This window comes from Nematolebias whitei, chromosome 13, assembly GCF_014905685.2.
Source record: "Nematolebias whitei isolate Nwh7 chromosome 13, NemWhi1, whole genome shotgun sequence".
Classification (NCBI taxonomy): Eukaryota; Metazoa; Chordata; class Actinopteri; order Cyprinodontiformes; family Rivulidae; genus Nematolebias; species Nematolebias whitei.
In genome coordinates, this window is record NC_056510.1 from 20,459,309 (window position 1) to 20,474,203 (window position 14,895).

A 14,895-nucleotide genomic window follows, 5' to 3' on the forward strand; every position below is an offset into this window, starting at 1 on the left:
ACACACACACACACACACACACACACACACACACACACACACACACACACACACACCTGCTGTTTGTCTCCCCCACCGCTCGGCTCGGAGATCAGTCTCCTCAGGTCGTGGTTTCCATTAGTCTCCGTAGAGACGGCGGTGATTACGAAAGCCCGTGTCTGACTCTGTCTCACCTGATGACTTTTTATATCTGTCCTCCAAAGTTTCATGTCACCGCTGACTTGCAACGGGGTGCCCCTTGTCACAGGAACACACTCTTTGTGTCAGGTAACGCACCCCGTCCTCTTTCTGTTGCTGCAGGAGCTGCAGTTGGAGCACGCGCGCCAGGCGTTCGCCATGAAAGACAAGAACAAAAGTGGCGCCATCACCGCCTTGGACTTCAGCGACATCATGGCCACCATCAGGCACCACATGCTGACACCGTTTGTAGAGGAAAATCTGGTTTCAGTGAGTTGTAGTACCTGTTGGTGGCATTCATTTAAATAAAAACAGACCGTCATGTTATGAGCACATATGACGCGTCTGTCCTGACAACATCTTGGGTGCTTCTGCAGGCTGCAGGAGGCAGCATCTCTCACATGGTGAGCTTCTCCTACTTCAACGCCTTCAACGCCCTCCTCAACAACATGGAGCTGATCCGCAAGATTTACAGCACCATTGCTGGCACACACAAAGACACTCTGGTCACCAAAGGTACTCCAGACAATCTCCTAAAAGTCAACATTTTCCTATATTTAACATGTGAAATCCACCTGTTCGATTGTATTTTGAACTGTCTTGACAGAGTGGTGTGGACAGTTACTGTAGCTTTAAATTACAAAGGTAAATAAACGTTTTTAATCTGGAAATCAGATGACCTCCCTGTTCTTGAGTAACCGATGCTGTCAGTCACGTCCGCTCCCTGTTGTGTTGTCCACCGAGATGCAAACATTCTGCTTTCCCTCCCTGGTTTTCCTCATAGACGACATTAGGCAAATAGTATTTGCAGATAATTACTGTTATTTGTCACCAAACGCATGAAATGTCCGTTAGCTTGACGCAAACACTCACATGTCAGCTTTCAGTCACAAAAATATGTCAATAATGCCGTCTGTGCATCAGGAAAGCAGGCTTGAAAGAAAAGGTTGCATCTGTTGATTCTGACAGCTAGGGAAGTAAATAACTCTTTTCCTTTCTTCAACAACTACCATTAAGTTTCCTTTTAGAAAGACCACCTGATGGCTGCTGTGTTACTTAGCAGGCAGCAGCCAAGAGCTAAATTTGAAGAGAGTGCACGTTCAGGTTGTAGTGCTTCGAGAGAAGGAGCTAAAGCACACACAAAACAAGCTGGATGATTTAAAACGCTTGCTATAACCTCTTTAAATATTCCTGTTAGCTGATAACATTAAGACAATCACACCACGAGAAACAAAAAGAATTTGCAAATACTATACAATTAGCTGTAAATAAATCAATGTTTGTAACAACTTCCTGTTTGACTTTTTGAACTAACTCGACAGTTTTGTGTGTTTCTCTCCTTTTCCCTGAATCATAGAGGAGTTTGTTCTCTCTGCAAATAAGTTTGGCCAGATCACGCCCATGGAAGTAGACATTCTGTTCCAGCTCGTCGGCCTCCACTCTCACTCTGGGTAACTTGCTGCATCACCCTGATTGCAGTGCAAATATTAGGTTTTAAAATGTTTTTTTTTTATATATGAACTAATGCAGTGCCCCTTTGAGAAGAATGCAGTTAGTTTTCCTGATAGAGTTTGCAGTGCAGCTTGCAGATGCCTAATGTTATAAAGACGCCACACGTATGAGCAATTGTTTGTCAGGGTCTCTCAACAAAAAGCAACTTTTTAGCAAAACTGTCTGCTCCGGTCCCCAGCATTACAATTGACAGACTTCAAATAGATCAGATAATTACTGTTATTTGTCATCAAACACATGAAAAATCTTTCAGTTTTAAGCAGACACTCAGAATTACGTCAGTACAATCATTTACATCTGAAAACAGACGTGTAAGAAAAGTTGCACGTGTTGACGTGAGGGACAATTTTCAACAGTTCCTGAATTATTGAGTTGAACATATAGTGGGAAAACCAGTTATACAGTATATATCAAATATTTGTAATTTTAAAAACAGATTAATTAATGTTATAGATCTTTGGAAGTGGGGTCCTGCAGAAAATAATGAGGAATTATCTAACCTGTTATTGGTAGCTCTTTGAATAACTTGAGAAATAATTTACCTAAGATCAGATCAACGAGGTATGTCTTAAAAAAACAACTCCAAACTCATAATTTCACAAATTATGCAAACACTATTATATAAAACCTTTACATCACCATCACTTTCAGATTACAGTAGACCCTCGTTTATCGCAGGGGATCCATACCCTGAAGCCCCACGGTAAGTGAAAAACTGCGAAGTAGGAATAGTAGTACAAATAGTAGTAAGTACCGGTAGTAGTTTATTTTAGTGTGTGTGTGTATATATATATATATATATATATATATATATAGATATATATATAGATATATATAGATATATATATAGATATATCTATATATCTATATATATATCAGCTGATCTCTGTGCAGAGCGGAGATTAGCTGATCAGCTGCAGGAGGAAGCTTCTCCCATAGCTGTGGGCTGCACACCGGTGCTAAATAATTTAAAATGATTTACTTTAAATTTAAAAAATCCATGCTGATCGTGAAGCTAATCCATCAGTCAGCCATTGTGTGTCATGTCCAATCTTACTTTGAAAAACCGCGATAGAGCAAGACCGCGAAAAACTAACCGTGACGTAGCGAGGGACTACTGTACATGTAGAGTTTCATGGTTATTGGTACTGACTTTGTGAATAGCAGCAGGTGCAGCTAGCTGTAACAACTTCCATACAGCCTGAGGCACTTCAGGAATACAGTATGTTTTACTAGAATAACTGTAATGCAACAATGACAACAACGCAAAGGTTCACACAAGACTGTCAAATCTTTTCAGATTGTAAGAAATCTACATTTGTCTTAGCTGAACAGATTAGCTGTTAGCTCATCAATACAATCAGAATTAGTTCTCCAAAATGAAGAAATTTAAAAAGCTATCTACAACAGGTAAAATTATAATCATCCATACCCTTTCCACAGAACCCCACACCAAAAGATCTGAAGAATTTTTCAAATTATTTGAACATTTTGTGGATTTTGATTGAAAAATTCCGATTAGACTGTTTTATCATACATCTGTGTGCGTGTAGGTCTGAAAATAACCATTTTCAGTATCAAGAACTGTTTTATAATAAAGTAATATTAATTTTTTTTCATTTCAGGCTCTGAAAGTTTGTTTATGAGGATTCTAACAGACTTTGCACAACACTTTTATACTTTAGCATGAATGGATTAAATATCTTACAGGTTTGTTTACTGGTTGTAAAAACAAAGTTATTGGCTTGTTAGTTTAGCAGCGGTGGCTCCACTGGCTGATTTTACAAGACAAACATAAAGCACAGATACAGACTTTATGATGCATCAGGCCAGCAGGAAACATTTGTGTCTGAAACATTTAGTGAGAAAACACTTTCATTTACTCGCTGGGCTGTGGGCACTCGTCCAGCTTTGTTTGTCTGGTGTTTATATTGGCTTAAATTAAAGTTGCAGTAACTTTGAGTTATATGGCAGTAAAAAAAAACCATGGAAAATCTTACATCACTGGCTGCTGCTCAGTCTACATGTTTTTTTTTTTTTCCTGGCCTAACTCCCGCTCTTTCTCACCCCCTGGTGTTGTTTGTAAAGGCGGCTGAATCATGCAGACATCGAGAGAGTCGCCCCACTGGAAGAAGGAGCCATGCCGTACCACCTTGCAGAGACCCAGAGACCGGTAGCCTGAGTGCCTCCTCTAATACGCCTCACATCCTCCTGCTGCCTTTCATCAAAGCCTTTTCCTCGTCTTTTTCTGCTTTCCTCTCAGAAAGCAGCGGCGGGGAAAAAAAAAGGCAGAATGTTCAGCCGCTGAATTAGCAGAGAGCCCGTGTTTTTCTTCCCTTGTGAAGTGCATTTCTTAAACTCCCAGATAAAAGTACACCAATTATAGTCATACAAGAGGAATGGATTGTTGCGTCGCAGCTCTCCATGAAAGGCTCTTCCTATTTTATTCAGTATGGCGGCACATTCGCATCAGCTGCAATCACACATCTAAGGCGCTTAATAAGAGGCTTTTATCACCGTGGGGCTCGAGAAGTTTTAGAAGCCTTTAGCAAAGTCTGCTAATGGCAGGAGGGGAGTGGGAGGCAAGGTAGATGTGGGCGAACAAAATGCTTCCACCGGATAACATGGCTCTGTGTCAGGCTGTTGTCAGAGCTTTCAGGACACTCATGCTCAGAGGTCTGGAATTTGATTCCTTTGGGGGGGATGCTGCAATTCTCAGGCCTGCCCTTCACTGGAAGTAGACTAATTGTTTAAAGCCTTTGATCAAGACCTCGATCTTGTTAGCATGCAGCCCTCAGTGGAAGCATCTGGGAAGAGGAAAAGAGCGATCCGCTTTACTCCCTTCACGTTTATAGTCTGGAAGAAGTTACTCACACCCCCATCATGGACATAGTTCGAACAGAGCCTCGTTCTAACTGTGCAATATTCATGTAGATTCTTATCTGTACATGGAAAAAGGTTGTCGGGCTAATCTGCTCCCATTCGCCGCAGCCAAAACAAAGGGGCTCCGCTTTCAGCATCAAACACCAAAGCAGATCAGGTTGATAAGAGCGAAATTTCAGTTTGCTGTAAAAATAAAGGAGTAAAGGGCTTTTAGTTTGTAGCCTCCCACGTGTAGCATGTGTGGAAAACTCAGGTTTGCACAGTTATTCTCCATGGCTAATCTTTCTCTGACACCTAATCCAGTGGTGAGTCAGACAGTGTATGAAATGACTCCATTCCTTTGCCTCATTGAGTTCTCCATAACGCTTTATTTTCCACAATGTATCTGGTTTGCTGTGGTTGGATAGCCAGTCGATTCATGGTTAGTCCACTGATCCCGTCTTTTCCCAGAATCATTTGACCGTTGGTGTCTCTTTTCCTCCCATACAGCACACTCACGAATCGTCTCGGCCCGTCTGGCTCCAGGCTGCAGAATCTGCCTACAGGTTTACTCTGGGCTCAATCGCTGGAGGTGAGTGACATGTCTGCAGCAGAGCCTCCGGCTCGCCTGAGGGGTAACCTTAGCCGACCGACTGGTGCGCTTAGGCCCCGGGGCCGGCCATTGTATTGCAGGGAGAAGGGCTGTGATGTGAGGCTCCGGCATTGTGCTGCCGTGCCACCGGTGGCTCCAGGCTGTCGTTGGAGCCGAACCTTTGGAATGACACAAATCTTCCGGAACCGAACTCTCTGGAATCTCCCTTCCTAATTACACAGGAGGGAACTGATACAAGGAACCTCTCTGACATAACCGCCCCACAGATAGGAGCACGCTGTAGCTCTGCGTTGTGCGTGCGCTCTCTCTCCATACACGCAGCCGTCCCTCAGCGGTGAACGATTAAGATGGTCGGAGAGATGCGTATCGCAAGACATCAAGTGAAGCCATGTCTTTGTTGTGATGAGTTTATTTTTCTCACCCTTTGTGCTCTTCGCTTGTTGGAGACGAGTCGCTACACCAACGTTTAATGTCAGACAAGACGCGACGTGCAGGCTGAAGAGCTGGGCTTTACTGCAGCTTGGTCACGTTTTTTTTTTAAACATTGTTGGTTCAATACTTCTCACAGTCCCCAGACTCTTAACAGGTGTTTTTAGTTCACACACAGAGCTTGTTAAGTATAATCGCACGAACACTACCATGGATTTATTATTAAGCATGTATCTAACAAATGAGTTAACGTGGAAAGATGTGTCTCTAGGAGATTAAAATGTCTTCGACATAATTTTTATTTTTCAAGGTTCTTTGTTTTCACTTTGTCTCATTTATATTATGTGGAATAGTTTCGGTTTGCCAAATGCTTTACATTGTTGCTTTACTTTGTGATAGGGAGATTAAACTCTTTATTCTAAAGCTCTGGTTCTGATCTTTTGAGGCAGGGTTCTAAGGAAAATGGTATGAATATTTTCTGTTGTTGATTGTTTTTTGAATGACGTCAGTTTCTAGAAAAACTTCAGTTCTGACTGGAAGGACAAGCTAAAGGCTAGTCAGAGTCAGAGACTACGGTGGATTGCTGCCATCTTAAAACAATCTTTCATACATTTCAGTTTCATATTGATTGAAAATGCTAATTTCATAAACCCTATATCGGAGTTAATTTAACTTTACACAGTTATTTGCAAGAGTTCTGTGTTGAAGATTAGCTCATCAATCAGATCAGATTCAAACAATTTTTCCAAACCAAAGTCATTCAAAGAGCCATCTACAACAGGTAAGATAGTGTTGATTTTTGCAGAGCTCCAATTCAAAGCCTCTTAACTATTCCTTTAAGGATTGATGTTTTAAAGAGGAAACGAACAACTAAAACGTGTTGCAGCTCTGCAGACTGCAGTTTTGGAACTGTATATAATATAAATTCTGCTTGTAACTCAAGTTGTTTGTGCTATAAAACATTAAATCTGTGAAAAACTCGTGTTTGTGTTTGCAGCCACCGGCGCCACAGCCGTGTACCCCATCGACCTGGTAAAGACTCGGATGCAGAACCAGCGCTCCACAGGCTCCTTCGTGGGAGAGCTGATGTACAAGAACAGCTTTGACTGTGCGAAGAAAGTGCTCCGTTACGAGGGGTTCTTCGGGTTTTACAGAGGTAATCCATAGACTTTTATAGCGTGTGAAAAGGCCCGACATGTGCGTGGCGTGCCGAGCAGAAAGCGTGATGGGAAAGTCTCAGGATTTGCTCGAGTTCTAATGTCGGGAGCGATGGTTTGCTAATTGATACCAGAAACCTTTGCCCTCCTCGCTCAGCAGAGAATAAAGCAACACCCAGGGGGTTTTATTATCTCAGTACCTGGGAGAGTTCCCTGAGGAGAATGGCCAGCAGTATTCATGTAGCAGCAGAGAGGTGATAATGGTGCCGAGGGCTTGTGATATACAACACTTCTACCCCCGAGCTCTTCTTATGAGGGAAGTCAAGACTGCCATCTACTGAACTCTGCAGAGCCTCGTTGCTCTGATCTGCTTCCCTCTGCCCCCCTCCTTCCTCCTCTCTTGCACATGATAAGAGGGTGATTGACTCAGAGACAGACGTGCTCGGCTGTTTTCTGGCTGCATACCAGTAGCAGTCACTCAGCAGCTCCTTCAGAAGTTTATCTGGTTTGATGAAGGACAGACGGTGAAACGGTACGGCAGTTATCACCAGTCCAGCACCCGGCCTCCCCGTGACCACACAGCTCTCTCTGTTCCCCAACAGTGGGCTCAAGCCCCGGCAGTGCTGATCCCAAAATGCATGAGCAGTGTCATATTTTTTAGATTTTCGTTGCTCCTCAATGGGATCTTTGTGTCACATGTGTCAGCCAGCATCTGTAAATATTTATGGGCTTGTGTTATGCTCGCAGGAACCCTGCAGCTTCCATTGTTCTAGCTCTGGATGTATTCATTCAGCACAGATTTTAAAAAGGTGCGCTCGTTTCAAGGCAAGCCTTGTCTCTGTTATGTATTCTGATGGTATCTATGAATAATATTTTGCAGGTCTCCTCCCGCAGCTCATCGGCGTCGCCCCGGAGAAAGCTATCAAACTCACGGCAAGTCATTCGGCCGCGTAGCTCAGTGTTCAGAAAGTTGCTCTGAGTGATGCGCTGTGAATGAAAAACACGCACGGTGCAAGAAGAACCTCCGCAATCAAGATGTGACTGCAGCTCAAGTTAACATTAACGCCTTTTGCTTCTAAGATTGCGTCTCATTTGACGACTGCTTCTTCCTTAATGCCTTCTTTCCTTCTTTCTTTCTTTTTTTTCTCAGGTGAATGATTTCGTCAGAGACAAGTTCACCACACAAGACGATACCATCCCTTTAATAGCGGAGATTCTCGCTGGCGGATGTGTAAGGATTACTTTTGTCAATTCTGCATAAACACTAAACTAAGACTGAAAAGACTAAGTGTCCTTGACTGACAAATGAAATTTTATACGTTGGTGAATTTAAGCAAAATCTTACAAAGTATTCAAACTTAACAGAAAAAACAGGAGTATTAGTGTTCCTTGAACCATAAGGCATTCAGAGCCAATATTTAAATAACTGTGTTATATTATTACACAACAGTCTACTCCAACATTAAACCTCTCAAGCTGCCAAAACAGCTCTGAACTAAAATTACTGGTGGTATAACCACGACTGAAACAGCTCTAGGGCACTAACATTACTAGCCTTTAGTTTGTATCTCCCATTTGAGCAGGAGTGATTTTTTTTTGTCTGTTTGCTCTTTTATCTATACCATTTAAATTTTAAATCACATAATAAGTTTTCATAAACTTTGAGAAAGTAATCATTGGGTTGACATGATTAACAACTAATTAGCTTTTTGAGTCAACTTGATTCAAGATGGCGTGCACAGCCAACTGACCTTAGCAAACACAAAAAATAGTTATACAGTAGTCCCGGTTCGTTTATCGCGGACTCGCTCTGTTGCGGTTTTTCAAAATAAGATTGGACCTGACACACAACTGACTGACTGAAGGATGAGTCGCACGATCGTCATGGAATGTTTATTTAAAATAAATTATTTAAAATTATTTAGCACCTCCTGCAGCTGCAGAATAAACTTCCTGCTGCAGCTGATCAGCTGATCAGCGTGCAGAGCAGAGAAGTGGGCGTGGCCAGGAGAGCTTGCAGGTGGCAAAGAGCAGAGAAGGAAGGGAGCTAAAATCATGACTTGCTGTACTCTTTTAGAGCGTTTAGAGTTTAGAAACATTGTTTAGAATATTGCAAAACTACTACTTACTACTTGTACTACTATTAATACTTTGTGTTTTTTCACTTGTCGTGGGTCTTCAGGGTACAGATCCCCCGCCATAAGGGACTACTGTACTTCTGCTAATTTTACAGCTACTGAGCTAACATCAGTTGAGGTAGTAGTTGAGCATTGTACTCAAAACATGATTTGAGCACAACGCATTGTGACATTTTAGCTTAAAACTTTTGCACAACTAATCAGCCTTATCAAACACAAAAAATGACCCCGGTGTTGTAATTATTTACAGACACTGAGTTAAATTTGGTAGTAGCTGAGACTGACCCTCAATAAATACTGAGAGCTAACTGTGCACATGGTATCTCTAAAACTTTGGCACGTAATGAGGTAAGTGACATCCATTCCTTCAGAAAAAGCAGATTTAATTTAATTTTGTATTAATGTTACATTTTTTACTGATTTATTTCTGTGCGAGAGAGACAGAAAGAGAGAGAAAACTGAATGACCCTGACCAGTTCAGGAGGAAGACACTATTCATCATCATTTAGATCTTCATCAAGTATTTATTCTGGATTTATTAGGAAATACACCAGCTATTGTTTTAATTAAAGGGATTTATTTAGAGTTGCTGTTTTTATCTGACTTCTCAGTGCATGTTTATCTGATGTGATTCATTTGTGTAAAAGAGACTGAAAGTTTATTATTCTGCTTGTCATGTCCACTGGTTTGAGACCATAAGACTCATACTTTGGACCAGTCTGCACACGCAGGTGGGACTTCTAAATTCCACATCTGGGCTCATTTGCAGCTAAGTAACATTTTCTGAGAGCGACATTGGATTAAAGATGTAATTCCTTCACTGTGCCTCTCCGCTGCGTGCATGAAAGAGGTGGGCTGTGTGGAGGCTGCAGGTTGGACTCAGAGGACGGGGGTCTTCGAGGTCATGACCCCTGTCAGAGCGTAATTGGAGGAGGAGGCCCTGGAGGGTTCTGGACGAAGCCCGGTCTAAGCTCAGTGTGATTGAGTTTGACAACGGGGCACAAACCTGAGGCGTGGTCTCTGCACAGGTCCTCAAGCAGGACAAAGATGCCTCCGTTCTGGAGACGCGACAAGAATTTGGGCTTCCTTGATCGATTCTGAGGGATTTCTGACACACGCATGAAAGTTTAAATTCAGGTTAATCTGATAACTAGTTGAGTTATCGCTGAAGAAGATGAAAGAGAGACAAGCGCATCAATCTTCAGAGGAGCGGATATTACTCCTCCTCTTTGAAAACGACTAAATGTACCGGAGCTTTTTTTAGCCCTTTGCCCGGATGTTTACAGATAAGACCCCTGCCCTGAATGTCAGCAGCAGCCATCCTGGGGCCTGATTAGATTTGGGGAGGGTGATAAATGTGCCCGAGTCAGAGGGTGCCATGCCTTTGGGGCATTTCTTCCCTGGACCTCGAGCTGTCCTGGTGAATCAGCACTCTCCCCAGGGAATGAGGGGGTGAATTGGGGAAGTGTGCAGGGCGAGGCCAGGCTGGGCCGCTCACCCTGCCGCAGGAGGTGCCTCGGGGGGGTGGGGGGCAGAGGGCTGGTGCCAGGGTCAGAGCCTCCCAACCACGAACTGGGACTTTTCCCAACCCCAGTTGTTCTTCTATCAATGCCTGCTTTTTTCCTCCTGTCAAGGCCATTCTGAAAACATGGGATCAGAGTGAAAATAAAGTATCTTTTGTGCTCAAGTTTACTGAGATAATTTTTTTTTAAAACTCCACGAGGAACAATGCTTACGCACCATCAGCAGCCTCAGCCAGAGTTCACCCCTTTGACAACGCTCAGAAACATAAATGTCTGCATGTTAAAATAAATACAACACTTGAGTTTTGTGTGTGTTTGCTGTGCTCCACAGGCTGGAGCCTCCCAGGTGATTTTCACCAACCCTCTGGAGATTGTTAAGATCCGACTGCAGGTGGCTGGAGAGATCACCACGGGCCCCAGGGTCAGCGCCCTGAACGTTGTAAGAGACCTCGGCTTCCTCGGCCTGTACAAGGTGGGTCAGCACCTCTGCAGCTCCATGACATCTGCAGAACCCACCTCTGCTAACGTCACTCAAGGACAGAGGAAGGTCCAAAGATAAAATAACATCCATTTTTCTCCACTCTTTTACATTAAAGTGATAGTTCTGAGCTTTGAAGTGGGGTTTTGTGGAAGGTTATAAACAACATAGCTCTTTGAATGACCTCAGTTTAGAGGAACATTTTAGTTGTGACCAGAGTAACTGCTAAAGGTTACAGGGCTAAGACTAAAGCGGAATGCTGCCATCGTAAAACAACTTTGCTCTTGAAGTTTTATAAAAAATAAATGTTTTCTTTTAAATGAACATTACATTGTTGACATTTTTTGGATTTAAGTTGTTTTAGGACAGCAGCAATTCACTTTGTTCTTGGACCGCCACGGACTAGCAGTTAGCTCATCAGTTCAGTCAGAATTAAAATGAGCTTGTTCAATGAGCTATCTACAACAGGTGAGATATTAATTGTTCATATCTTTCCACAGAATGCAACTTTCAAAGATCTGAGCTATTGCTTTAAACTTTTCATTTGCAATGCTGCAATCAAGTTTTGTCACTACTACCAGATATCAAATATTTTTTTGAAAATGTATTAAAACCAATTTTAAATAAATTCCAATATATTGTGGAGAAAAAAACTCAAGTCCTCGAAGTTTAAAAAAATATATCACTGGAAAACGTCTATTTAACAAATAATCAATGATTGTCAATTTATTTTAGACAATCAGCTCACTCCTTTTTTAATTCTTAATCGTATAAAAGCAAAATTTGTGCTTCATTGTGAACATCTTCAGGTAACCAGCTGTTAAACATAATAAAAAATAAAGCACGCATAAAAATACTTTGAATTAAAAAAACAAACATAAGCCCTGGAGTTTGCTCAGTTTGCTTCATGTCTGTAACTTGTCACAGATGAAGCACTTCTGTGTTTGAACAAGACGTTATATGTTTACGTAGACATAATTGTGATCAGAAACAGAAATGCGAACAGCAAAACACTGCGTTGTTGACTGTTTGCAATTTTCCAAAACAGTGTTTAACACTCTGACAGAGCTGCAGCCAGAAACCAACAGCAAATTAGTGAGGGATTATGTTTCGCTACTGCTCCTTCCCAGATCCTTGTGGCTTTACTTAAAGCTCAGAGTCGTGTGTTCATACTTTGTTTTAATGAGTGGCAGCCTGTTTTTTTTAAAGGTTGACTTCTTTTAGGTAAAAAAGCAGACACTGAAGCCTGTGTTGGAGCTGTGTCCCTGTGATGGATCTGTCTGTTGAGGCCCAGTTCTTCAGCAGCCCCTGGGGCTCTTTAGCTCCATCATCAATACTAAAGTCCCCCCTGTAGGTTAAATAAATCAGCTCCTCAGCCTCTTAATCCTTCCAGACAAACCAGCTCTATCTGTCTCCGTTTGTTCATCAGCCCTTGCGATGATTACGAATGCCTTTTTTCCCCTGTTAGGGAGCCAAAGCTTGCTTTCTGCGCGACATCCCCTTCTCAGCCATCTACTTCCCCGTCTATGCCCACACCAAGAAGAAGCTGGCAGATGACGAGGGAAGGCTGGGTCCTCTGCAGCTGCTCACTGCCGGAGCTATTGCAGGTAACAAACAACGGGTAAACTCAGATGTTGTGTTTTATGAAGGAATGTGTCACGTTGTCAGCCACGCGTTAGCTTCCTGTTGTTTCTCCATCAATCGCCTGACTTTATAGTGAACACTTTTGCCGTCTCGCACCATGAAGGTATAGCCATTTCAGTCCCTGCGTGATTCTGCGGCGGGGATATCGAAATCTGACACAATTTGTGTATAGTCAAAGTGCTTTATTATGTGTTTTTGTGGCAAACAAGGTGTGCCAGCGGCGTCGCTGGTGACCCCTGCTGATGTCATCAAAACCAGGCTCCAGGTGGCGGCTCGAGCGGGCCAGACGACATACAGCGGAGTCATCGACTGTTTCAAGAAGATCCTCCGAGAGGAAGGTTTCAGTGCATTTTGGAAAGGCGCAGGAGGTAGAACACTCATGCATATACACGTTCATTGTCCTCAGTGGTGGAGAAAGTACTCAAACACTGTACTTAAGTAAAAGTACAAATAAGCAGACAAAAATGTACTCTAGTAAAAGTAGAAGTACCACATTAACGTTTTTACTTAAGTAAGTACTTGCTTTTAAAAATACTTAAAGTATTAAAAGTAAAAGTACTTGCTGAATGTATTACCTAATGCAATGGTTTACAATATCATTAAGTTTGTCTACCGTATGTATATTTTCTGTAATACATTAATAGTGTTGAGCCGTTTTAATGAACAATGCTGCAGATAATACATGTTTTTATTATGACACAGTTCACACTTGGACTTAATTCTGTGCGTCAGAATTTCAGGGATGAGTTAAGTCATTAAGCAAAATAAGAAAGAGGAATGATTATACCTTTGAAAATTTTTATTTAACACAAAACCAGTGTGTCATTTTAACTGCAGTAAACAAGTTTAAGTAAAAACTGTCTGCCTGAAAAAAAGGAGCATTAGACCTAACAAAGGAATATCTGATCATTTCAACTCCAGTTTGTCATCAACTCTAGTTAAAATACTGTCCAGTCAACCTTGTAATGGGTCAATACCGAACAATATTTTAACTTCCTGAAACCATTTTCAAAACTTGACCCGAGTGTCGAGTCATCTGGAGACATCTCGTCTCCTTACATCCCATGAACCAACACATTTTAATATTGCAGCAAGAATTTCTTGTTCAAGTTCAGAAGTTGGTTTTCAAAGTTTTTTGCGTCCAGTCTGGCTCTTTTGGGAGAGAGAATCTGTCCTGCTGTACTGAATACTTTCAATAATCTTTTAATAGTCTTTCAATAAGGCCATGGCTGGTGCATATCTTCTGGCTGATTCTCTGCGGTGGAATCCATTTTGGGTGTGTTAGCGGTGCTGTGGGTGTGCCCAACTCAATAATGTATATATTAGAATATGTCATTGGTCCAGCTCTTCTTGAAGGGGGGTCTAATGATACCTGCCCGCTTTGCAGTGATTCATTGGACCAACTCCTCTCGCCATTGGTTACTTTCTAACTAACGAACAAATAAAAAAAATGCAACGTGAATGTAACGTGTAACACAACACGTTATAGAAATATAGTGTAGTAGAAAGTACAGATAATGTAAAATGTAGTGGCATAAAAGTCGAAAGTACCCACGTTTAACTCTACTTAAGTAAAGTACAGCTACATGAAAAATGTACTTAAGTGCAGTAACGAAGTACTTGTACTTGGTTACATCCCACCACTGATTGTCCTACAGCTGCTTATAAGACGGGAAATAACAGAAATGTTTAGCTGCTAACCTCAGAAATATTTGTTCTCCTGTTAGCTCGAGTCTTAAGATCCTCACCGCAGTTTGGTGTAACACTGGTGACCTACGAACTCTTACAAAGATTTTTCTACGTTGATTTTGGAGGACAGTAAGTACTTCAACTGTATAAATAAAAAACAAACCTCTCCTTGCATCACGTAAAACTCTTAACTCTCTCCTCAGCCGACCTGCTGGTTCAGAGCCCATTCCCAAACCCGCGGTGAAGGACTACCCGTCTGTGACCGCCGAACACGTGGGTGGTTACCGTCTGGCTGCTGCGACCTTTGCTGGCGTGGAGAGGAAGTTTGGCTTGCACCTGCCTAATTTCAAATCGGCAGAATCCAAAACTGTACCTCAAGCCTCATGAACGAGTCAACCTCAAGGGCTGCATGTTCCTCCCGTCCACATTTCAATTTAATGTATTTGACTGGTTCTACTTTAAATGCTGCATGGGTATAGCTGTTATTATCTTTGCAATGCTTGCACACTTTTACCTTACGTATTGTACTTCTCAACAGAAGGACGTTATGGCTCAGCAAATGATTGTTCCCGCTTCGTTTCTGGTGTGACAGCTTTGGTGCACGTGCCAGCTACCTTTTAAGAATCAAAGATGTACAGATATTTTCAAAATATTTATTTTGAAATTATAACCA

The 14,895-nt window shown here is 42.1% G+C and overlaps 1 protein-coding gene across 1 annotated transcript in view; it reads left to right on the forward strand.

Annotated features, from left to right (window-relative positions):
- The window catches only part of LOC119419141 (calcium-binding mitochondrial carrier protein Aralar1), a 22,400-nt gene extending 7,791 nt beyond the window's left edge, over positions 1-14,609 (forward strand). Inside the window, exons 6-18 of the mRNA XM_037686442.1 lie at positions 301-447; positions 555-693; positions 1,535-1,628; positions 3,778-3,862; positions 5,062-5,143; positions 6,591-6,749; positions 7,631-7,683; positions 7,901-7,981; positions 10,743-10,883; positions 12,358-12,496; positions 12,743-12,901; positions 14,261-14,351; positions 14,426-14,609. Of these exons, the coding sequence (XP_037542370.1) occupies positions 301-447; positions 555-693; positions 1,535-1,628; positions 3,778-3,862; positions 5,062-5,143; positions 6,591-6,749; positions 7,631-7,683; positions 7,901-7,981; positions 10,743-10,883; positions 12,358-12,496; positions 12,743-12,901; positions 14,261-14,351; positions 14,426-14,609 (1,554 nt within the window). The remainder of the gene's footprint in view (positions 1-300; positions 448-554; positions 694-1,534; positions 1,629-3,777; positions 3,863-5,061; positions 5,144-6,590; positions 6,750-7,630; positions 7,684-7,900; positions 7,982-10,742; positions 10,884-12,357; positions 12,497-12,742; positions 12,902-14,260; positions 14,352-14,425) is intronic.
- Positions 14,610-14,895: the final 286 nt, after the last annotated feature.